The following is a 27,249-nucleotide window of genomic DNA, read 5'->3' as shown; positions in this document are numbered from 1 at the left end:
AAAAAAAACAAATTCGTACAGTCATTTACCTTTTTTCCATTTTCAAATAGTTTTTTGCTTGGAATTAAATGTTGTAATCCTATGATTAACCTCAGAGTTAGTTGCTTTGGTTCATGTTTTATTTGCGATAATTTTGAAATGCCATTATGGAAAAGTAATAGGGAAAATACATCCAGAAGGGGTGTTCAAAAACACCTAGGCTAAACTGTAAAGGCTTTAAAGGTCTTAGAAAATCTAGATAAATTGTTCACTGATTGACTAGTCATTTGCTCGATGACTAAAACCATGGGTCATCCAGTCACCCTTATGGTCTGACAGACTGATAGATGTCTCAGTCATGCTTTCCTTTCAAGTCCTTTCATATTTCTGTTAGAAGGTCTTGGTTATACAGTAAATCCGTCCTCTTGTAGACAGCAAGTGCTGTCACCACTGCAATAACTCCATCTCTCTCTTTGTCAGCAACAGGCTTGCCACATGCCTCACTATTTAGCTTCAGCGGATCAAACGCTTGGCATCCTTTTCCTTTGTTACATCCCTCCTTCCCCTGCATTCTCTCACAGACAACTCTCCTTATCCACATATATTAATGTAGCAAGAGGTTTCCCATTCAGCCTAAAAAAAGTGGTAAAATTTCTGTAATATATAGCTTCGGATTCATTTTTGATTATAAATAACATCAGTAAAATTATAACAGACATCAGTGTTCAATAAATGATTGTATTTAATAGTAGAAGAAGAAAATATAACTATGCTCACTCATCCCACTCATTTTGTTTAGTAGTTGTTGTAGTGGAAAACAACTTCGCAACTTTCTTGAAAGTCACAGATAAAAGAGTAGGATCTGAGTTTTATGTTCTGTCAGCTTTGAATGTTCTCTTCTGCTCATTTTTCCTTTTGTTCCTCATTTGCTCATTGTCTGACTGCTCTGATTAGCTTTGTTCTCTTCGTCAGTAACAGCTTTTAGGTCATAGTGCCATTAGGCAGAAATCATAACTCCCTCGCCTCAGTGTTGTGACAGACCGAGCTTTCACATTCTCATGAAGAAATACAAGTAATGGCTCTCCACACTGCTTTCAACAATAACCGTGCGTTGTGTTCATGCGGCTGTCTTAGCGATCGTTGACTCGGCTCGAATCTGTCGTCAGCGAGAGGCTTTATCCGGGGACATGGTCTCGGAGAGGTCGGGGGAGCGATTAGAAATAGTGATTCAGTTGTCTTGCCACTGTCCTCAACCTCTTGTTTTCAATCAGTCCTGCAGCCAGCTGTTTCTTGACTCTTTTCATTTCGCACAATGATTGTGAGCCGCAGTTTCAGATTCAGAAGGGCTGTTACCTTCGAGCGCTTGAGGAGACATTTGCAGGAGCTAAAATCAGCTAATTTGAGTCACATAATCAGTGACGTCTAATAGATGCATGTCCTCAGCAGTGCTGTAGAGAATCAATGGGGAATCGGAGCACAGCTGAGAAAACGAACCCTTATTTGAGCCGTCGGTGGCAAACAAGCCAAATCAGGAGAAAGAGCCATCTGCTCCTGAACTGTACAGTATATAGAACTTTAACCAATTAGATAAATGCGCTGTCTGAGGGGGCAAAAAGGCTGTAAGATGGCCTTTATAAAAAAAAACAAAAAAACAATTACCATGGTAACCAATGTTTCAGCCACATTTTGTTTCAGCACATTTGTTTTAAAGAGTTAATAAGGGATCTCTTTTTGAAGAGGCCATTTACACAGTGCGTGTATGTATGTATATCTTGCCAGTGGTATTTTTATTTTATTTTATTTTTGGTATACTATATGTGTATGTGTACATGAGTCAGGCAATTGCATGTCTGTCATAAAATATATATATGTATAAATATATATAATATATATTTATACATTATATATATATATATATATATATATATATATATATATATATATATATATATAATGTACAAATATATATGTATAAATATATATTATACATATATATTTATATATATGTATAAATATATACATACATGTATATATTTAACAAAAATGTTGTTAATTTATATATATATATATATATATATATATACACACACACACACACACACACACACACACACACACACACATACAGTATATATACATATGTATATGTAAATACATGGAAATATTTTCAAAATATATACTGTATTTATGTGTATTTATATATACATAAAAAATACACACAGTACACACACATTTAATTTTGAATGTGATTAATCGCGATTAATCGTTTGCCAATTTGAAAAATTATAATATATTGTTAGATATTCAGTTGTGCGTGATGCTCATTAAATATAGTTTAGTGTCTTTCGCAAATCTCAAAATAGTACATTTTTACTTTACATTATAAAAATGTGATGTATGAATTTTTTTTCTTTTAGAATTTATTTATTTAGAATAAATTAAATATAGATATATAACATAGGCTATAACATTATTATAATTATTGTACACTAAAAAAATTGGTGTACAAACCAGCAATTTCTTAGTGGAAATTGTATTTCGTAATTTATTTCACAATTAATAAAAAAAAAGGCAGTAACACATTAAATGTAAAACTTTGAAGTAGAATGACTGGAAATAGTATTTTTGTGTAATCTTTGTTTTATTTACTGTGAGAAATATTTTTTTATTGAATTTTAATGTTTTAATTTTTTTTAATGTTCATGCATTGTTGTTAAAAAATGTTTCAGAATGCAATTTATAATGAAATTCAAGCATGTCCTGCTCTCTCAATACGCCTACAAGATATGCTATACTGAATATTAGAAAAATGCTAAATAATGTTTAAAGAGAATCATAACCAAAGTTAAATAGAAGGTAACTCTGTTGCCCCCTACTGAGGTTTATTACCAGCAGAGCAAGAACACAAAAAATGCATTTACAGTAGTTTTCCTGTTATTAACACCATTTGTATTTTAATGGAACTATGCAAATTATGGTACTTTTTTGATCCTCAGCAGTAGTAAATGGAGGCTTCCCCTCGAGTCTCTTGTGGTAAAACAAAGAGCAGAAAATGATAAATCCCCAGGGTATTCTGTTTATGTTTGTTTGATTTTTTTTGTATGTCCTTGCCATGGTTTGTGAGCACTGTGACAGGAGGGAATCTGGGGAGGATTATAAAGCTGCTCTGCCATTTCTGACACGTGAGAAAGGAAATAGAGAAGGACAGAGATAAGAAAAAGGAGAAAACCAAAGGAAAAAATGTCAACATTAAAAGGGTTATAAAAAAATAAATAAATAAAAGCAAGGCAGATGATGAATGACCAAAGATATTGACAGTTGAAAATGGGAAATAAAGAGAGTGGCACAGTGATAATGTTCTCTAAAACCTTTGGTCTTCCCCCTAACAAATTCTCTGTCTTCCCTTGACAGGATTATTATATTATTACCTCATTTTATTGGCGGATGAAGAAGGTGGGCGAAGCAAAGGGAGAGAGAGTGGGATACAGAGCATCTGTCTTATAGCCTCAGACGGCTCTGCCTCAGAACTCAGAATCCAAGAAGTTAAGCTGAAAATGATGAAGAGAGTCTAGACCTTTGTCCTGTTGAGGCCAGAACGAGACAGTAGAAGTCCCCTTCTTGAGGTCCACAAATTACAGCCTATTTGGTGTTTAATATACAGATTCCATATGAATAAACACCAAAAATACATACAGCGCAGTCCAAAGTCTCAGATCACTTTTGGATTTTTTGCATGTTTATTTTAAATTTGAATTTAATTCAGTTTGTTTTTTTAATGCTTTAGTATTTTTTTAAGCAGAACAAAAATTTCATATATAAAAATATTTTAGTTTGTTAAATAGAAAAACATGATTAATTTGATTTATTTTATTCATAATAATAGTAATAATAATAATACTAATTATTATTATTATTATTATTACATTATTAATCTGTAAAATTGTTATTTATATTTATTGTATTTATGTGTTTTATTTTTATAATTATTATTTTTTTGTAAGTGTTTTATTTCATTTTTGCGAGTATTGTTTTATTTTATTTTATTTCTTGTAGTTTAAATACAGAGCAGACACTATATTTTACCCAATGCAAATGAAAACTAGGCTGAGATATAACATATAGTGTGTACAATGGCTTGCGCTGTTTGTACCTCTTATTGATTGTTAAATTGATAAAACATTGAAAATACGTCTTTCTGAAAAATTCTCAGGAAAAAATGGGTTGTGAAAATAAGATAAAACAGTAGAATGTGTTAAACGCACAGCTTTTCTCTCACACAGTCTCATTATCATTCACATCAAGTTCAATATGCTGTCCTGTCTGAGTAATGTTCATTGAAGACAATAGAGATGAAGTGGCTTTTATTGAATTAAAAGAAAACAAAGTGGTATTCTCATGATCTAGGAAGTGAGATAAATGAAGTGGCTTGGGCAGTGGACAGTATTAACAGGTGCGTTAATAAAGGGTCATATTCACCTGGTGAGACTCCTCACAGCCCTCATCAGTGTTGCTCTCCATGACCACATGTGCTGTGTCAAAGTCACTCACTCGTTCACTCATTCACTCTTCCCTGTATAGTCAATGCCACATGGTGCACCATATGGGGAAGAAATGAGTGCAGATGAGTGAGCGAATTTGGATGCTAAGGTAAATACACTGAAAAACAGAAAAGGTACTAGTCATTTCCGGCAAGACATTTACGCTAAGTTTCGGACATTTATCTTACAACGAACTTTAGCAACTTTTTAGTAACCTTCAAGAATCAACCAAAAAGCATACTTTATTATTTTTAATGCATTTTAATTTTATATTTTTTCTTTATATTTTCTTTATCTTACATATACCGTTATTTGTAAACAAGAATCAATACGTATGAATAAGTCTACTTCATTAAGCTTGTTTTATTTTATTATTTAATTTAAAATTAAATGTTTTGTTTCTGTAATTTGTTTTATTTGGGTAAGTATTTTATTTTTGTGTGTGTGTGTGTTTGTGTAACATACCTTACATTGTAAACCAGAATCAACACATGAATATGCTTTTATTTTATTTATTTATTTTTAATACTTCTGTAATGTTTTTTGTAAATATTTGTAGTTATTTTGAAATGTTTTGTTATTTTGTAATTTTGGTAAATGTATATATATATTTTTAAGTTATTTATTTTTATTATTTCTGTAACGGGTTTTGTAAATATTTGTATTTATTTTGTTTTGTAATTTTTTTATTTTTGTAAATGTTGTATTTTTGTAAAAGTTGTACTTTTATTTATTTTTACTTTATTTCTATTTTATTTTATTTTACTTTATTAATCTGACCCATCCATCTCATGTAAAATATGTCCATAATCAAATCTAATTAAGGAATAGCATAGTGTTCTCATCCTTCCCTAAAACAACAGTATCTATAGCATTCTAGGGTGAAGCGTTGCTACGTCCATGCATAAAAACAGCATTCATCTAAGTCATCAAGCCATTAAAACGCTGCTGATATCTGCTTCTCATGTCAACACTTTGATAATTCCTGTTTTATCCTTGTCAAAATAAATTAGAATGATGTGATATTTCAGCTTTTCATGGCTGGTAAATCCTGCTTAATTCAAGACTACTGACGGGGACACCTGCCTTTCCGCTCAAAGGTTATGACACATAACGGGTCACGCTGTGTTTATGAGGAGATTATGGTGCTTTATGAGGACTGGCAGCAGGCACAGGGGTGAAGACGGGAGATTATGGGCGAGGGCTTTAGTGGTTTGTGGCATCTGTCTGCACACGTTCATACTTTCTTCTTAATGGCGTCATATTCATTTTTTATCTTTTTTTTGTTGTTGTTGTTGTTCGTAGTCCCTGTTTTGTTCTGTTGTTCCTTTAATGAATTCATATCACGAGCAATCTATTTTTCCTTGAACTTCTAAGATGAAAGAGCTTGATGAACTGAAAACATACTGTAACTTTCAAAACTTTCTCCCCAGTCCAAAAAAAGGCTGATCTTAACAGTTTGTGTGGCACATTTCAGTGTGGGCTGTCTTGTGATCTTGCATCGCTACAGCAAACCCATAAGCTGGTGTGTGAGCACTGGAACTTCTCATTTCTTATGCAAAAGCAAGTGGTTTCTTAAAGCCACAACGACAAATGTTTTCAAACAGAGAGGTGGTGGAAAATACCCATGAAAAACTAAAATATGCCTATATAAGCACTTTCTTTAAATATGAAATAAGTAACATTGTTTGGCTGGACTGTTTGCAGTTAGGTGCAGTTGTTTATCTGCTATAGTGATGCTATAGTGAATGGTAAATCCAGACTGAAATGATCGGGGACGTTAATAATAAATCACAAATCTTTATTAAATTAAACTTACAAATGAAAATTAACTTCTTTTTTAATGTTGAGATCCTTCAGAAGGATACGTTTTGTGAATGTGGGTTCTGACATAATCAATGATTTTATAATGAGTTGGTTTTTAAATTTAAAGCGCATTTTGATCAACATTTTATTTTCTTTTATTAAACAAAGATCAAAGAAAACGTGATATCTCATATGACCCCTTTAATAGCATTTGTTCTCCTCCCTCGAGTTGTGCTCTCTCTATTTCACTTCATATGCTCATCCACCCTCAGCCTGTATCAGCAAACACCCTCTGTCTTCTTCTGCAGAGCAACTTCTCCCAACTCTCTGTGAACTCTCCCAGAGTTGCGTCTTTGGAGTTTGGCAGAAACAGGGAAAGTGAGGCTTTTAAAAGTTCTGTGTGGAGGGTTTTCATTAGGTTTCATTTTTCACAGTTGCTTTCGACACTGTGTCAGCTTGTTTGTGAAGTCTTTTCTGAGTTAGCAAAGCTTATAAGAGACTTACGCCGTGTTGTTTTGTGCAGCTGGCTCTCACACTGAGTGTGCGCTTGTGTATGTGCAGAGTAAGATGTCACTCTAGTCCTAGAAAATGAAAAACAATTGGGCACTAATCAAAGGTATTTTCGTACAGTGAAAGTACCTGTATCAAAGCAGGATCATGTATGACGTCTTTATTTTTTTCCTAGCCAGAGAGTAAACTGAACTTTTGCTTCTATTTTAATTCCATAATTTGACATATTTCATAAGTTTTGTTTTATGCTTCTTAGATTTTTCCTTCCTGTCATTTTTCTTCTGTCTCCTAAGGTTTCACAAGACATTTTAACAATGTGTTTTAACAACTTTTTGATCAAATGAACAGAGCTATACCTTTCATATTAATTTTATAGCTCTATACTCTTACCATATGTCAACAATTGTCTAATTTTTAGACACAATCATGTGTTTTTTTTTTCTTTTCAGAAGTTTTATGCTTTAAATGGGCTAAGAACCCATTAAGTCTCATTACCTTATGAAAGAGCAACCTCAGAGCAATAATGTATCCCTTCTGGGAGTTAGTCTACATTATAATGATATAAAGGTTTCCATAACCTTTGAAAGGTTTTCTAAATTTCCATTTGCCTTTCTCTCTCTCACTCTCTCTTTGCAGGTAAAGTGCTGAACGCTGATTTGAGGCATTATCTTAGTCTGCAGTTCCAAAAAGGATCAATCGACCACAAACTACAGCAAGTGATTCGAGACAACCTGTACCTGCGCACCATTCCATGTAAGACACACACACACACACACGTTTGTTTTTGTGAAAAGGGGGGACATCCCATAGGCGTAATGGTTTTTATACTGTACAAACTGTATGTGCTATTGCCCTACACCTACTCTACACCTAAACTTAGTCCTCACAGGAGACTGTGTATTTCAACTTTCCCCCAAAATAACCTCACTCTGTATGATTTATAAGCATTTTGAAAAGTGGGGACATGGGTCAATGTCCTGAAAAGTCACCTTCACCTTGTAATACCTGTGTCATACCTGTGTCATTATACAAATTTATGTCCCGGACTGTGATTAATCACGATTAATCGCAAATTTAAAATACTAGTATTTACCTGTAAATGTGTTGAATTAAAGGAATGCATGACAAACTAGTTTAAGGAAACATAACCTTTCACACCTCTGCCAGGTATGAGACATGATCCTTATTCTAAATAAATACAACAAAACATTTTCTTGCGACCTTACATGAAGTATTATGATAAAATGCATTATGAAGAAGAATTGGACTGTTCTGCAGGTGCATTAGAGCTAACATTAGCATTAGCATCATGCTACATAAGACAATTTATGAGATTAATAGTACACTTTAACTCAGAACTCACTTTAAACCACCATCGAGTGTTTGTAATAACTTCCTTTTGCGATCACATGCATATATATGCTACACTTATACGCGAGCGGCCGCGGTACATTATAAAAGTAGCCCAAGAAAACGCAACCCACGGCTCTGTAATTTTTCCCGCAACTGTATTTTCCAAATAGCCCAACACTGGTTCGCTGTACCCTTTTCACATATGAGTATACATCTCTCTCTATCTCTCGGACACACTTGCGCTCTCTCTCTCTGCGTTTGCTTCACTTTCGTCTAGCCCGACGCCTCATAATCACAAAATCCCTGTGTCCCAATGTGCATACTATTCACCCTATCTGCCCTAAATAGTACTGAAAATGAGTAAAATCACATGTAATTTAGGATGGACAGTGTGCACATTGATTACCTTCCGCAGGCAATGATTACCTTCCGTGCTGCGATGACGGCAAGAAGTTGGGCTCAAACCTTAAACGATTAATTTGCTTTAAAAAAATATTAACACGTTAAATTTTTTAGATTAATCACATTCGTTAACCCCTTAACTTTGACAGCCCTAACAAATATGTATATTTACAAAATTCAATAAAATACAATTTGTGTGAAAATACAATTTCTATTAATTTAGTTGGGAATAAAGAGCCTGTCAAATACATATTATAATTAAATACATATGCATATTTATATATGCAAATACATATTTAATAAATAGATTTTATTTTATTTCACTTTATTTGCCTTTGTTTTATTTTGTCATTTTATTTTATTTAGTTTTATATTTTACTTTATTTTATTTTGCTTCATTTTATTTTGTTGTGTTACTTTATTTTATGTAATGTAATGTAAGAACATTTAAGCATATATATCCACTTTGTCTTTTTCTGGCAGTCTGGTTAATAATATAAAATATAATTAAATATATATACATATACAAATATATTTAATACATAGATTTTATTTGATTTAATTTGACTCTTTACTTTATTATTTTATTTAATATTTTGCTTTTGTATTTCATTTTATTGTAAATTTTTGATATAAGAACATGCTTAATATATATGTCCTCTCTGTCTTTTATCTCATCTTACCGTTCGGTCTTTTTCCATTTGGTGTTTAGAGTGAATCCTTTGGCCATTTCTCACACTGGTGTGTCTGTTGGTGTAGCTGAGGAGACAGAGCCTCTCCTCAGGTGAAATCTCTCGTGTTGGTCTGGCCCTCTGCAGCACACCGCCAGCTCTCCTCTGTGATGCGCCGCATGAGATGCTGTTTCTCTTGAGAGTTGTGAGAGTGGCTTTCTGAGAGCATGTTTCTTCTCCAAGCAGTAGCGCACTGCTCATTAGTTTCTCATTCAGCTAGTTCGTTATTCCCTATTTAGTCAAATTTGATAAGTGACAGTGACAAATGTGTCATGAAACACTCTGAGGGGCAAATTTACTATGACACTTTAGTACGTCACATTTCACCGCAAAAATATCTGCGTCTTTCTTGCATGATCTGTTTACTTGTTTCATAAAATCATTTCAGTCTGATTTTTAGGAAAAACATACCTTCCTATGAAATTGTAACTTATGATTCTTCATTCTAATATGCTGATTTGCTCAATAAACATTTCTTATTATTATCAATGTTGACAACAGTTGTGCTACTTCATATTTTTGTGAAAACCGTGATACATTTTTTCAGAATTCTTTGATAAATAGAAACTTCAAAAGAACAGTCTTTATTAAAAATGTCACTTTTGATCAATTTCATGTGTCTTTACTGAAGTCTAACTGACCGCAAACATTTGAATAGTAGTATTATGCTAGAAAATACAGTATATAATGAGATATAACTTATGCTGTGGAATGTATAGTAACTGTTTTCGCAAATTGATATTCTGAAATGTTTTTTGCAAAACAATAGAAGTCCGCCATACCTCAAGCTGTTTCTTGCTCTTTGTAGCTTCTGTCACTCTGAATATCCTTCTGAAGTATTTCAGCGTTAGAAATGAGCAGCTAAAGTTTATTTTTAACAATCCATGATCATCACGCTCATCACCAGTTTGCACGGCGCATTTCAGCGCCAATTGTTTTGTGAACCTGTCAAAATCAAATACTATTGCAAAGAGGCTGTTATTGAAGGCAGCCTGGGGCGGTGCAAACCATATTAGACTTGACAGCAAACACGCAGCTCTCGAGTAAAAGCGCAGCAAAGCACCGTTACTTGTGTCACGTGTGCAGAGGGCGTTTACGTAGACTTCTTAAAGGAACAGCGACAAAAAAAAAAAACGACCTGTCATTTGTGAAGGTGAAAGACAAAGTTATAAAAAAGAAAGTTGGATTGATATATAAAGTGGACTTGAGAGAAAAGTGACCCAAACTTGAAATACAGCCAGCAGAGGCTGTTTAGCTGTGCATTTTATCGCTGGCAATAAATGTTAGACATAAGCTTTAATTTCCCAGCTGTCGAACAGTCTAAAAATAAACTTTTTGATTAACACATTTCTGTTTTATTTCTGAATTTGTTGAAGTTTAAAAGAGGAATTAATTATGAATTATTCCCCCCAAAGAATGAAGAATTACTCTTTGATGTTTATGGAAAATTAGCAGGCTTGACACAATCCGAATTGACACAGAATTTCCACTGGATGCCAATTTAAGCATAGCATCCTCTTCTCTTGTCCTTAGGTCACTCTGTTCTTGGCCTAGTTACTCCCTCTCTTTTTCTCTCTCTACCTTATTCAGTAAGTTATGAGAAGAGCCTGAAACTGCAGGGTATAGGAAACAGAGTTGGAAGAAGAGAGAGCCTCTGGTGTTTGAAAGCACAAAGCTGCTTTATGGAGCTATGAACAAAAGCTCTTAAAAGCTCCTCTGACGGAGAGGAATAAAGAGCAGCCTAAGGTGCCACTCATATCCCTTCTCCACCAGAATGCAGCCGGAGCAGGTGCTCGCCCGGGGGATCTGTGGACCTCGTTTAGAACCGGCCTGTGATTAAACTGACTTCAGAGGCCGACTAAGATGTAACTGGCTGTTATTACATAACCTGCTCACAACCTGCCGCATCACAGTCTTTGTTTACAAGTCTTTGGGTGCACCAGAGTTTACGCTGCGTCAGATAGCTGTGAAGGCATTAGTTTCTACTGAGACGGTTAAACTTAAAGCGTTTGTGGAAGAGGTGTTGCATTTTATGAAAGAAAGTCTGGGATGGTTTAACATACTGTGATAGAGGTGATGAGTATTTAAGACAGTCAAATTTACTGTACTCTGATCGTTCACTTGCGATTTCTAATATTTTGGCTTAGATTTAAATGTAATATTATAAATTACATTTTGACATGTTATGTGTATTTTATGAGTTTTTACAATTTTAAACTTCAATTGAAAAGTTATAAATTGCTAAGATTTAAAAAAAATAATCTTTTATACTCACTGAGGCTACATTTATTTGATTTAAAATATAGTAAAACAGTAATATTGAAAATCGATTTTCTATTGTAATATATTTTAAAATATAATTTATTCCTGTGATGGCAAAACTGAATTTCCAGAAATCATTCTAATATGCCCATTTACTGAAAGAATTCTTATTATTATCAATGTTAAAAATGGATGTGTTGCTTAATATTTCAATGTGGATTTTTTTAATTGTTTGATTGATTGGAAAGTTCAAATGAATAGCATTTATTTGCGATATAAGTCCTTTGTAACATTATAAATTTCAGTCAGTTTTGATCAGTTTCACGAGTCTCAAAATATGTAACAATATTATTGTATTATTTTTAGTGCTGTCAAATAATTAATCGCGATTAATCGCATCCAAAATAAGTTTTTGTTTATATAATATATGTACTGTATGTGTACTGTGTATATTTATGTATATATAAAAACACACACAAACAGTATATATTTAGAATTTTTTTACGTGTATATAAATTTATATATTCATATTCTTATATTTTATATAAATATATTTAATATATAAACATAACATGTTTTTATTAAATATATACATGCATGTGTTTGTATTTATATATACATAATAAATACACACAGTAAACACATATATTATTTACACAAAAACCTTTATTTTGGATGCGATTAATTGCGATTAATCGTTTGACAGCACTACTTATTTTATTAAAATAGAATTCAAAACAATCAACTCAATTTACATATGATATTTGCAAATAATTTTCTTTCACATGGACAAGGAAAATAATGTGGCTAGAAAAGTAGGAGTATCTCTATTCTCCTCTATTCTTTATCTTTATTTTATGGATCTGGAACAAGTTAACCCCTTTTAACCTTTCCAGTGGATATTCACATATCTGTAACCAGTGCCGTTGTTCCAGTTCCCTCTTCTTGTGGCATTTAAACAGTTGCTCTCTCAGGAAAATGTAAAGGAGCCCAATTTTTTATATTATTTGCTCTTAAGTTAGAGTCAAGTCTCCGCAGACACTTGACTCTGGCATTTCAGTTTGCTGGGTCTAATGTAAATGTCCTTCAAATGACAGTAGAGCCTGGTGGCATTTCCTAGCATACACACGAACAGAGCCGAGAAATGTCATCTTTTTTTTGGGCCTTTTATTCGCAAGAAATGCCACGGATGTCTCTTATGAGGATTTTGCTGCTAAGCAACCCACCTCTGAAATTAGGTCCAAACGTGTACAGTTTATATTTGATATTTTTTGAACAAACACACCTCACGCAGGCTTAAACCCACAGAATTAGCATTTTTATCTTGGTTTAGAGGTGAAAAAGCAGACATCCATTTATAGTTCACCCCAAAATGGAAATTCTGTCATCATGTTCGAATATGATTATTTGTCCTCTGCTGAACACCAACAAAGATATTTTTTAGAATGCATTTAGAAGATTCCTTTGTCCAAAGCGACTAACTTGGCATTCACATGAACATTTAATCAGTTAGTGTTTATTGGTTTTATATTTTTGTCATTTGTAAAGGTCAAAGATAAGGATGTAAAAAAAGAAGGTTTGATTGATATTGTAAGTAGACTTGAGAGAAAGTGACCCATTTAAACAACTTGAAATACAGCCAGCGGAGTCTATTTAGCTGTGTAATTTATCGCTGGCAATAAACATAGACATCAGCTTTTATTTCCCAGCTGTCTTAACAGTCTAAAAATAAACTTTTTGATTAAAACGTTTGTTTTATTTCTAGTTTAAAAGAATTATGAATAATTCCCCTGTAATAATGAAAAATTGCTCTTTGATGTTCATGAAAAATGATACCCTTTTATACCCTTTTTAGAGCTTTAGTTAGTCCCAGATCACATTCTTGAACATTCTGCAAAATATCTGCTTTTGTGTTCAGCTGAAGAAAGTAAATCATACAAGTTTGGTACAACATTAGGATGAGTGAATGTTGACTGGGCTAAGCAACCAAAGGGTGAAAATATGGGATATTTTAAAGACTACTTCACTGCAGACACACAGTTTTCAAAAGTGGCGAATGCTTTAGAGACTGAATCTCATTTTATGCAGTCTGTGCACACTTTCCTCCTCTGTGTCACCGACTCCCTTGTGAATGGAGCAATCTGTGACTGTGACTATGCACTAAATAACACAAGATTTCCTCTGACATGATGTAATATGTCCTTGTTCTACACCGTTTGACTAATAAGTACATCTCTCTGTGTGGTGTGTTTCCAAACCATTTTCACAAGAATTATGTTAAAGCATGTGGTTTTTCATCTTTTAAAGCCTCGCAAATGGCCAAAACCACCCCCCTTATTTTGGCTATCTTTCCATATAATCCATCCAGATTCTCAGTTCCAGATTCAGACTCCAAGTTTCCGAATCTCATCTATGGGAGATCAGTTCTATTTACAGTTTCGAATGGAGTGCACTTGTTTTAAAAGGAAATGCTGAAATGCCTAGCCTGGGAATCCAATTTTAATTTTACTCAATCTGAAGCTGTGTTTAGACAGGCACAAAGTTTGCAGTGAAGGGGATTGTGGGTGTAGGATATTCTCACTGTCTCTAATTGTGTTTGTTTTACTGGAAGGTACCACCCGGCTTCCCAGAGATGGGGAGGTTCCAGGAGTGGACTATAATTTCATCAGCTTGGGGGATTTTCGCATCCTGGAAGAGAGTGGATTACTGCTGGAGAGCGGAACATTTGATGGTATGAAACACTGTCTCTATACTGATATTCTTTATACAAACAGACATGAATGATATCTCAAATCATGACTTGTCGAGAAGAGGCGTGCTGTTTCTTTTTATGGTTTTCTCCTGGCAGGTGAAATTCACATCGAATGCAATAAAGCTTTTCGTTTAGAAAACATGAGCTCTAAGTTTAACCGAAAACTTAAACTCTACTCTTAGGCTGCCTGTCAAACATTGACATTTCTGGAAATGCACCTCTAGTGTTAAGATCCGATAGTCATGTTGTTTACTTGACTGAAGTAAACTCTGTCACCAGCACCTCGAGGCATTTATCTTGTCCAAAAAGAATTCCATGACAGTGCAGCCTCAAAAATGAACTATGGATTTAGCCTCCAAATCTCACAGGCAGTGAGTCAGTTAGCACAGGTTTACACCATGCAAACATGCTTTGCAGAGCTTGAGGTAAACCGCTGAGAAAGGACACAAAAGGAAGACAAAAATGGCAGTCTTTTTGCAAATAGAGTACAAAATATTTTTTTCTCAACAAATGTTCTATGAAAGCAATACCTAGCTCCTTTTCATGCTAAGATACTGTAATTAAACAGTCATTTATTTTGTGTGTCTGTGTGTTTGTATACTGTATGTAAACTCTCAGAAAAACGTACAAAAGCTGTACTGTTTACTGTTGGTACTTGTATGTACACTTGAGGTTCAAATGTGTACCTTAAAGGTTCTAAAATGGATATTTTAGGGGTAAATAAGGTACAAAGGTTTGTAGTTATTTTTTTTTACTAACCCTTTGTTAATTTTTAATAATGTATAAATTGTTCATGATGTGTAAATATGTGTAAACATGAAATGTAAACATAAATTATGTACAAAATGTGTTCACACACACACACACACACACACACACACATGTGCGCAAGCACTGATTTTTAAAGTTTGATGTCAGTAAAAAAATATTCTTTTATTTAGCAGGGCATTAAATTGATCAAAAGCTACAGTAAATATATTTAGAATGATTTCTTTTTAACATTCTATTCATCAAAGCATCCTGGAACAAACAATTTATCACTCTTTCTACTTGAATATTAAGCAGCCCAACTGTTTTTAACATTGCTAATAATAATAAATGTTTCTTGAGCAGCAAATCAGCATATTAGAATGATTTCTGAAGGATCATTTGACACTGAGACACTGACTGGAGTAATGATGCTGAAAATTCAGCTTTGCATTACAGGAATAAATTATATTTTAAAATATATTCAAATAGAATTCAGTTTTTTAAAACCATAATACTATTTGAAAATATTACTCTTTTTACTGTATTTTTGATCAAATAAATGCAGCCTTGGTGAGCACAAGAGACTCTTTCGAATGTTATATATAATTTATTTTCAGAGCACTTCATTAATGAAGCAAAAAAAGCGTTGTGTGTTTATCCTCTCCTCTGCAGTCTGGTGGGTTTGGATGTCTCTGTCCTGAGAGACAGATAGCGTGCCAGGCGAGTGCATTCACTATGGCCCCATGTCGACAGTGGGACCGGACTCATGCCAGGCAAAGCCTGCTGGGACAGGGAGCCATGCCAGTAGGAAATGCCCATATGTGCTCTGCTTTCAAAGAGAGAGACGTTCTGAACATAGGACACACACGCTTGCATGCTAACACACAGACATACACTAATCCCAGCAGACTGTTCTTTAAAGGAATAGTTCACCATCGGGAAGTCACAATCCGGTTTTACAAAATATTTACTGCAATGATATGACATTTTTATCCTTGATACAGCATTATATAGATTTACAACATTCAATGTCTCTGTGTGGTCATGCTTGAGCAATAGCAAACAGATGCTAGGCATTTCTGATTCCCTCATTCCAATAGTGTGGATAAATTTACAACCCTCAAGGCAGCTTTTAATGTAATCCTGTCTAAGCAAGCTTGGTTGAATTAAGATTTGATCCTGATCAATAAAGATTTAGCGCTCATTGAAAGCACACAGACATAAAGAATCTCAATGGGGGCGATCTGTAAACATGAATAGACTGTGGCACAATTCACTGTACTTACTGCCTCTTGAGTCACATATCAACATCATTTTTAGTCCAATGAATGTCCTGTGCTCACTTAGAATAATTCTCATTGAACGACAGGTTAAAGAAAGATAATCTTTGATTCTGTAAATACATAATAAAGATACGTAATGTATTTTTAAATACATTTATTTCATACTAAGTATGGCTCAAATCTAAGTCGCTCAAGACTTACTGATATAAAAATTAAAATTAAACTTTATTTGTGCACAGTTCTTAATATTTCTTAATATTAAGCCTATAATGTTTTTTTTTTTTTTTAAAGGGGAAGTGGTGTGTGGCCAAGTATGGTGACCCATACTCAGAATTTGCGCTCTGCATTTAACCCATCCAAGTGCACACACACAGTAGTGAACATACCCCCAGAGCAGTGGGCAGCTAATGCTGCGGCGCCCGGGGAGCAGTTGTGGGTTTGGTGCCTTACTCAAGGGTCTCACCTCAGTCGTGGTATTGAGGGTGGAGAGAGTGCTGGTTATTCACTCCCCCATCTACAATCCCTGCCGGACCTGAGACTCGAACCCACGACCTTCAGGTTACAAGCCCGACTCTCTATCCATTAGGCCACGACTGCCCCCGTTAATGTCACATGTTGATGTGGATTGTATGATCTTTGAATAATATCAGTGTTGAAATGCAAGATTTTTAAAGTGTACCTGAAGTATACTTGCAATAGGTCCACTTTAGCACAATCAAATATCTTCAGTATATCTTTAGTTGGACTTCAGCATTACTTCTGCACAATTAAAGTGCACTAAGTACAAAATTAGTTGATCCAATTTAGTAGATATAAATATGCCAGTTTAATATACTAAAAGTACAATTGCAAGGTGTTATTAAGTACATAAATATGTAAATGTATTTGTAGTATACTTAGTATTTCAGACACATTTTAGTATATTTATTTTTCCTTAGTGTTATGGAGAGAAATATGACATTTCTTGGCAATTTTTAGAAATTCCCCGCAAATGCACATTTTTGTAAGATAATTTGCTGAATAGTGCCATTTTGTTGACTTCTTATGTTGTGTAAAGCCCATAAATCTCTGCAATCTCTCCACATTCCATCATTTGATCTAATTTAATGTTATAGCTGCGCTTTGTGCACCAAAATATTTGGACAACGTTAAGAGAACGCTAGGACAACGTTTCCCTTGTGGCGGGGTTATGCAGCTCTCTGCAGATTACTGGTGACAGAAGACGCTGTAGATCTGCTCTGATACTGAGTGCAGATCATACCTTCTGATTCGGTTATGGTTAGCTGAGTGCATATGTGGTGATTAATCAGGGTTACAGCATCATGCAACGGCTCTAATTAGCCAAGCACTTACCTAGAATTTATTACAAACCATGTTGTATATAATAAAGCGTGTGTTCATCTCATTGTTGGTGAAGAGAAGTTGTTCAGTACACTATTCGAAGTTGTAAGTCGAGTAACATTACAGTATGTTGCAACTCTTCTAGTATGGAAAGTCTCCTATGCTCACCAAGGCTGCATTTATTTGATCAAAAATACAGTAAATCAGTAATATTATGAAATGTGATAACAATTTAGTCCGGCTGAGGGACTGCACATCTCAGACTGTGTTTAGCAGCACAGGAGCCCCACAGGGAACAGTGCTCTCTCCGGGTCTGTTCACCTTGTACACCTCTGATTTTAAATACAACTTGGACTGGTGTCACATGCAGAAGTTCTTTGATGACATGGCCATTGTTGGGTGTATAAGGAATGGACAGGAAGAAGAATACAGGAGCCTGATCGGGGACTTTGTGGCATGGTGCAGGTCTAACAGTCTGCAGCTCAAGACCACCAAGACCAAGGAAATGGTGGTCGACTTCCGTAGGCCTAGACCCCATCTGCAGCCTGTGTCCATTGAGGCTGTCTGTGTAGAGATGGTCCGGACATACAGATATTTGGAGCTAGACGACAGACTGGACTGGTCCCCAAACACGGACGCCCTCTATAGGAAGGGACAGAGCCGACTCTACTTTTTGAGGAGGCTGGGGTCCTTTAATATCTGCCAGGAGCTGCTGCAGATGTTCTATCAAACTGTCATCGCCAGCGTTCTCTTCTATGCGGTGGTGTATTGGGGAGGCAGCATTAAGAGGAGGGATGCTACGCGGTTGGACAAACTGGTGAGGAAGGCTGGATCAGTAGTTGGTGCTGAACTGGACACCCTGCCATCTGTAGTTGAGAAAAAGATCCTCGGAAAGATATTGTCCATTCTGGACAATACCCACCACCCTCTGCACCAAACCATCTCCAGGCAGAGGAGCTCCTTCAGTGACAGGCTGTTGTCCCTGGCCTGCTCTACAGATAGACTGAGGAAGTCGTTTGTCCCTCAGGCTACACAGCTTTTCAACTCTTCCCTGTGAGTAGGGCTTGGACTGGACTGTTGCTAATGGATTTTCTAGACTGATGGACACAGGATTGGAGAGCACCGCCGTCTTTTATGTCCCATGCCATCTATACATTTTTATCTTTGCCCTAGACTTATATCATCTTTACAGTATCTTTATTACCTCTGTAATCTTTTTTAATGTTTTGTTGTTTGTTTTAATGTTGCTACTGGATACCTGAATTTCCCCTTGGGGATCGATAAAGTATCAATCAATCAATCAATCAATCAATAGGCTACATTTGAAAATGTAATTTATTCCTGTGATGGCAAAGCTGTATTTTCAGCATCATTACGCCAGTATTTAGTGTCACATGATCCTTCAGAAATCATTCTAATATGCAGACTTGTTACACAAGAAACATTTCTTATTTTCATCAGTGTTGAAAACAGTTGTGCTGCTTTGTAGGTTTATTTGCCTCTTTATGGCACATCAACAAGGTCAAACTGTGGTTAGTTGGGTTAAATGTTCAAGCGTCTCTTCCCGTCTAATTGTGCAGCTCTTTGCAAGAATAAGCTGCAAACTGGACTGGAATTTATGCAGATGTTCAAACATCTTTCTCCGTGAGACTACAGTTTTAGAAACATGGTGTTTTTGCATGATGATGCACAAAATGTGTTACAAATGTCATGGTAGCAGCACAAAAGGTTTCCCTACACTGTGACACTGGATAGCAGGAGATCTCATTTGTATAATGAAGAGAGACAGAGATGGATGGAGTGAATATTCATCACTGCATATTCATGAGAGGTGAGCGAAGTTGTCAACAGTAGTTAATTGCTTGTGAAAAAGCCTATTCCCACACGGTTTCAGTTTCTATTTGCTAATTAAACTCTTTAGAATTTACAATCTAAAAAGGAGAGGATTAATCTTTCAACTGATTACCAGGGCCATAGCCAGGATTTTTCAAATACCGAGGTCATTTTTTGTAACCCCCCCCCCCCCCCACACACACACACACACCGGTGCGGTGGCTTCACTTTTATGACGTCATGAACTATCCAGTTCTCTATTATAGATCAGTGGATTCTAATGACAAATGAAACTTAGCGTTTGACAGTGCTGAACAGTCTGCCACTGACACACACAGGCGCACCTTCTCTCCTACTCTTTCCCTGCCCTTCTGTTGTTGGCTTTTTAAAACTTAATTTAGTTTGATGCAAGTTCCTCTTCATGTCTGCATTTCGCTCAAGACCACACTACGATCGATGTACTAGCTTACGTGAAAAAACATACGGCTTTCCCGCCTCTCTGAATCTGTAGCCTAGGTAACGTGACGTCAAGTGCCGCTGCCTGCAAAGACAGATAGAGGCGGAGATTTCACCTGAGAGATTAGACGGAGAATGTGAATTTAATTGGGAGAAAATACAGACGACATATATGGATTCGGACACGGACCGGGTTCTGTGTTTGGCATTGATCATCACTGCTGGATTGACTAATTTGAAATTTCGGGAAAAAATACCGAGGACATGACCTCGGTGTCCTCAATGGTAGATACGGCACTGCTGATTACAAGGATTATATTTTATATTGGCAAAAGATGAATATGTGACCTTAAAAAGCTGTTTTTTTCATACACAGATGTTAATGATGTCTAGGGGCAGTGTATTTATTTTCAGGATGAAGGGAGCGAACAAACAAAACAACAAATTTGGATAATTTAAATTAATCTGCTTATTGGTGAAGGTTGAACGCTTGATTTGAAAAATGTCTTTCCATTGGTTGAATCTAATCATACTGAAAGTGGGTTCTTTAGTCTTACATCAAGGGGGAATAATGAAGCATAACCCTTCAACCCATACAAACACACACACATACACACACATTGACATGTACCACCAAATTAGAAATTCATTTGAATACATTATGCTGCTCCACTGATTGGCTGTACCATTGTTTCTGATGCATATTAATGAACTGATTTTTGCATGAGAAGATAGTTGGAAAAGTTTCATTACTGAATCCAGTGGTGAGTGTAATTACTTCCAAGGCACCACAGAATGGAAAGAGTATAACATTTCACACTGCATATCGGATAGTCGACACCTAGATCTCTGTTTTTGAGAAAGCTGGGACTGAGGAAGAAAGTGAAGGTAGCGATAAAGAGAGAAATTTGCAGCCAGCTCCTGTCTCAATGTTCCAGAATCAGCTGTTTCATCAAACTGTAGAGGTTTGTGAATTGTTAAATCAAAGCTAATGTAGCAAAAATGTTGAAGCACAGCTCTATAGTTTCAAAGTATCTACTTTTATGATTTATTCAAAGGTTTCACGAATCAAAAGAGTTTTTTTTGTCTTTAAACAAGGCACTCTTAATTTTTCTCAGGTAACTTCTATGGCACTCCCAAACCTCCTGCAGAGCCCAACTTGGTTCAACCTGACCTGGTCGACCAGGTTTTGTTTGAGGAGGACTATGGCACCGAAGTCCAACGAAAGCGAACAACCTCCGTCAGCAAGATGGACCGCAAGGACAGTGTGGTCCCTGAGGAAGAAGAGGATGAGGAACGGCCACAGCTCCCAAACGGCATCCCAGGTCAGTGGACAGACTTTAATTTGTGTGTTTTTGGCAACCAAAATGTGAACAAATGCATTCTAAAAATTCCCATCCATGTTGACCGAGACTGTGTGGGTCATTACATTTTTTTTTAACTTGAAATATGTATCTTGGGACTTGTTTTTAGTTTTAGTATTATTTATATACTATTATAGTATTTATTCATATTTTGAGTTAGCTTTATTTTCATTTTCCGCTTTTATTTTAATTTCACTTTAAATTTGAGGAATTTTCCTGTTGTTTAGTCATTTTCTTTCCTATTTAGCTTTAGTTTATTTTTTATTTCAGTTTTAGTTTTAGTCATTTTAGTAATTCGACTTAAATGTATTTATTTCAGATAGCTGCCAAATCAACATTTTTCATTTTTATTTATTTTTTAAGTTTAAGCTTTTCATCTACTATTTATATTTAAATAATTTAATAAAAAAATGGTAATTTTACTTCATCTGCTGTGCTCCTGTCAGTTCTTTATTAGTAGTCATACTGCAGAACTGCAAAATTTTTGCAACTGTCAGACATTTGGAGGTTAAGATTCATTGCAAAGCCAATTAATTGGCCGTCGGGGAGCATGTCAAATGAAGTGATCAAAGGCTGCTGATATTGCCCCACAAGAAAGAAGTCTTTAATATTCCTGAAATTTGTCTCAGACAGCAAATCTTTGCCAAAATCGCTGTGTGCTTGAGGCTTTAACCTGCAGTCTGCTTCACTCATGTGCAAATGATCAGTCTGAGGCCTTACATGATCTCTCAGAGAAGAACCCCGTCCTCTACTCAAGGAGAAATCAGCACCGAGAGGCAAGCTTTGCTTAAAAAAGAGCCAAACCCCGTGCTCACATGCTCTCATTAGTTCACAGAATAACCTTATAATCCTTTTGAGATCAGCAGTTCTGCTTTCAAGGCTCGAGGCCTGAAATTTATGCTCTATTTGTATACTGCAGTACTTCAGAGTAGCGTTTGGCAAGCGAGTCACATTGCTCCATAATGGCTTGCTTAATGCGTGGAGGATTCATGTCCATGACCCTAGTGTCGATCAGCTTTAAACATAAATGAGCTGTTTAGATGTTTACGGGGCTTTAACTTTTAACCCTTGCTTTTGACTTTAGGCAGTATAAGCCTCTAGAATCCCCAGGAGGAACCAAGCTTACATCTGTTGTATTTTTCATCTTAAATTATGCATGTCTTATGTAATGTTCCTATATTATACTTACATTAGGTGTATCTGTTTGTGTGTAGGCTGTGTGTGATATAGATGTAACTTGATAAAGAATGATAAACTGATTTAAACTTTTAGGCCTTGAGTTTCACGAACAGAAAGTAACATGGTAATTTTGTGGTGTTCAAATATATATATGTGTGTGTGTGTGTGTGTGTGTCTGAGATTAAAGTTAAATATAGTGTGCATATGCATACAGTGCAATGCATTAGTACACAATATATATATATGTGTGTGTGTGTATATATATATATATATATATATATATATATATATATATATATATTCATTATATTTGATGTGTACTAATGTATGTTATATATGGTAATTTTACAATTTATTAACAATTTAATTTATTTATCAATTTATTTATTTAATAATTGTTGTAGTGAAATGTAAATTTTGGACCAGTATCATGGTAATGCTATTTTTGTAATAATGAGCTAATGAGCAAACAAGATGATTAAGACAAAACAGGTGAAAGGACTAAACAATGATTAACTAATGACTGGAAACAAGAACAGGAAATACCAAATAAGGGCAAAACAGAACTAAAAGGAAACGACACGTGACACATATCGCCCCCGTCCCGGAAAGTGCGTCCCGCGCCATAACATACACATAGGGGAGGAGGCGGGTGCCCTGGAGGCTGGAGCAGAGCCAGGACAGGGAGGAGACACGGGAAGCCTCCAGGGCGGATCAGGGGATTCCAGAAGCCATGGTGGGACAGGAGACTCGGGAGACCATGGCGGCACTGGGAGCTTGGAAAGCCATGGCGGATCTGGGAGCTTAGACGGCCATGGCGGGTCTGGGAGCTTGGACGGCCATGGCGGATCCGGGGACTCGGGGAGCCATGGCCTTATTTTTTCGGGCGGCCAAGGCGGATCAAGGTGTTCCGTGGCCTTGGCTCTAGGCCCGGCCACACAGGCAGAGGGTATATGGCCCCCCAAAAAAATGTTCTCGGGGAAGTTCCCCTCTGGGGGAGCGGACACTTGAGGGCGCTCTGGAGGCGCGGACACTTGAGGGCACTTGCGAGGAGCAGGCATTGGATGGCATTTGCAAGGCGCAGACTCTTGTCGGCGCTCAGATAGCGCGGATTCCTGGGGGCACTCGGGAAGCATAGGTACATGAGGGACTGGCCCTGGAGAAGCAGGCACTGGAGAAACTGACCCTGGAGTAGTGGGCACTGTGTATATACATATACATATACATATATATATGTATGTATGTATGTATGTATGTATGTACTATTATATTTCACTTTAAAACCATGGTACCTCCACAGTACCCTTGTTTAATCCTTCTGGTTGCCTTCTTATAGCCTTCTTGAACGTAAACGCTTCAAAAAAGACTCTTGGTTGTTGTTTCCTGCAATGTATTGGTATTAATTAAAAGCTGTTGTGTTTGTATAGTCATGTTTGACTACTGGGAAAGATGAGGTCTTCCCTCCCAGCCTTGGCAAAAGCCAGTGGAGAGGGAATAGTTGTTGAATATTCGCTGAAGTAAGTAATCCCTCGGCTCATGTTAAAAGAGACGTTTAATGGGAAGTGTCCTTGCCACATAATAGTGTCATATTTGCTTTAAAGGCTTCTGCCACTTCAAGTGTGTTTAAAGAGAGGGAAAATGGCAGCGAATTAGTTATCATGCATGCACACGCATACTTACTGCTGTTACATAAAAACACAGACAGCTGCTGTTACCACGGGCATTTCTTTCTGTGCTGCATTGTTGCGGAAACAAAGTACAATGCTGTAGCCTTTTTATTTAACTGTAGTCAAATTACTGCATTAAATTATGAACATTTACTCAAAAATTCAGATGATGTTTCCACACAGAATTCATCAGATTAGAACTTGCTGTTTTATTAATTAATTATGTCTAAGCATAATACAAGTAATATTAATATGTAATTTAAAGCAATAGTTTAATTTAGCTCAAAGGGAATCATTTATGATTTTATAGGGATTTGAACAGAATCAGTGTTACGGCGATTCACTGAACGAGCCGTATGACAAACTCTGCACTGGATATTAAAATCCAAAATATAGTGAAAACACTATTAAATAGCACAGTAACAAAATCGGCAGATTAAGACATTAACTTGTGAGCAGAAAGCACAAGATACTTCTCTTTCAATATAAATCAGATTTTATTTATATAAACCTAAGACATAAACTAACCTAACACATGAACACAAGCATTCACACATTCACACGTTGCAGAAAGAGAGAAAGTGAGGAAAGGATGAGTTTAAGAGAATGAAAATGTGAAATCCCAAGTTTACAGCAATATGTTCAATTGCATAGACCTGAACAACCATCAATCACTTATTTAACCCTCGCTTTGAGTTTCTCAATGAGGCTAAAATTTATATTAACTGCACCTGGTTCAGTTGGAATCTGGAGGTGTACTTGCTTGCTTTGCCTGTGTAACGGGGTTGTGTCGTCGTTGCAGACAGGGGGTTCCCCGACGTGTCTGATGGGTTGAGAGTTCAGTAGTCTTTGAAGTGAGGTCTTGGGCATTGGCTGAGGATGCGGAGTTGGTCTGGTCGAAGTTTGAAGCGAGTGCAGTCGGAGCTGGACTTTGTAGCAAACTTACATTAGAACACGAAACTCCACGGAAAGAAAAGAAACTAAAGTAAAAGAATAAAAGGATGTAACGAGACTAGGTTGGGTTTCTTTCCATCGCGGTAGCAGCTGGCATGTGGGCCAGAGCACGCTCAATGAGCAGCACGCGGTGGCAAAACAAAGAGTTTTGGAAAAGAGTAAGTAAGAGCCAAAGAGAAATAAAAGATGCTGTCTTGAGCTTTTAAACTCGGCTTTCAGACCGTCCCATCTGGATGTCTTGACCAATTAGATACTGTCCTTGCTTGGGGAGTTGCTTTGTATCTCCACCAAATCATAAATCAACTTGTTATCGGTTCAGTCAGAGGTTCGAGCTTTACAGGCTCTTGCAAAGTATACTTTTAACATCGATTTCTTATAACAAGACCATGATACATTTGACAAAGAATTGATTGGAAGAAACATTTAAAGCATGGATTTTCAAACTCATACATATCAAACATGCATTTGAATCCTTCAGCTATTCAATAATGATTTAAAAGACACATATTATTTGATTAAAACATGATATGTGGGTACAACATAATATGGGGTTCTGCATAGAAATGTCCTTTTAGGGTGATTTGCATATGAAAAAGAAAGTCTTTGTATAGTTCTATGGTGAACGAAGACATGTTCAAAGGAATTTTGGTTTGGTCTGTCTTCTATGTGTGGAGACCCGCCCAAGAGAGAGTTATCTTCTATCACAGGCTTACATGTGATCATCAGTCTTGATTACTTGCAACAAATTTGACAGTCTTGAATTGGAATTATCAATAAGTGTTCTTTTGTCTCAGTGTTGCAAGCTGTTTGGTGAAAGAGGCTTCCTAGTTAGGAGCCAGGAATCCGATTTGTGGCATTGTCCTGTTACAGCTTTGAGGCCTCTCTGCATTCCAGCTCCTCAGGTTTCAATGTTCTGATGCATCTTAAAATTGTCTGATTCAGTCTCTGATATCCTTCAGATGTTTGATAAGACACCTCAAATCCTGTTGCATGCTATAATACCCAAGTCAAAATGTACTTGTATAGGGATTTTCACAATACACATTGTTTCAAAGCAGCTTTACAGAAAAGCTTGATGTTAATATTTATAATATCTTAATATCTTCATGCCTTAGTCGCATATAGCATATTAGAGCTGGGCGAAAATATAGTTTACATTTTGCAACAAGCGATCAGGCATTTGAGATTTGCTATATAGTATATTTCACCCAGGCAAATATACTGTTTGTGTGTGGATAAAATTGGACATATTTATATATCCAACTTTATAAAAAAGACAAAATAAATACGAAATAAATCTGACAGTTGACATTTGCTATATAGTATGTTTTTGCTTCATGTGAGTATTCTGATTATTGTGGATAAAGCTCGATTTAATATATATCCAATTTTACATATAGTGCTGTACAATAATACATTTTACATTTTGCGACAATATAAACAATCAAGCACCTGGGATTATATATCACCTTGCACGAGTATATTGTATGTGTGAGGATAAATTGGGAAATACTTATATATATATATATATATACAACTTTATGTAAAGAGGCAGGCGATAATAGTAACATTTTGCGCCAAAAAAAAAAAAATCAGGCTGTTGGGATTTGTTATAGTATATTGCATGCATGCGGTTAAAGTTTTATATAATACATATCCAACTTTATATATAGAGCTGTGTGACAAGTTTACATTTTGTGATTATATAAATGATTACATAGCCACAATTTGCTATATAGTATATATTGCTTTACATAGGTAGGAAGGATGCACTATATACCCAGTGTTTGATATATCGCTGGCCGAATAAAATCATTTTCCAACAATTTTTGACAATGTAAAAATCAAATTGAGATTTTCTGTATAGTAGTAGCAAGAGGGTCACGTTTATATATTATACAGTGTATGCTATAGAGAATTATGATGCAAAACTAAAAAAAAATTACAAAATGTTTATGCAGCATTCATTTGTGATAATAATAATATTGATGTCATTCAGTTGTGGCTATTTATACTTTTTCCGCTATGAACCTGAAACAGGAAAAGATCTTGCTTGCACACCATCCTACTTTGACATGCTAATCTTTCT

The 27,249-nt window shown here is 35.9% G+C and overlaps 1 protein-coding gene across 1 annotated transcript in view; it reads left to right on the top strand.

Annotated features, from left to right (window-relative positions):
• Positions 1 to 27,249, top strand: part of magi3b (membrane associated guanylate kinase, WW and PDZ domain containing 3b) — a 111,836-nt gene that overhangs the window by 63,540 nt on the left and 21,047 nt on the right. The window contains exons 2-4 of the mRNA XM_079376742.1: positions 7,470 to 7,586; positions 14,193 to 14,312; positions 21,115 to 21,321. Of these exons, the coding sequence (XP_079232868.1) occupies positions 7,470 to 7,586; positions 14,193 to 14,312; positions 21,115 to 21,321 (444 nt within the window). The remainder of the gene's footprint in view (positions 1 to 7,469; positions 7,587 to 14,192; positions 14,313 to 21,114; positions 21,322 to 27,249) is intronic.

This window comes from Barbus barbus, assembly GCF_936440315.1.
Source record: "Barbus barbus genome assembly, chromosome: 25".
Taxonomy (NCBI): domain Eukaryota; kingdom Metazoa; phylum Chordata; class Actinopteri; order Cypriniformes; family Cyprinidae; genus Barbus; species Barbus barbus.
Note: the sequence above shows the minus strand (reverse complement) of the source record. Positions and strands in the feature narration are given on the sequence as shown.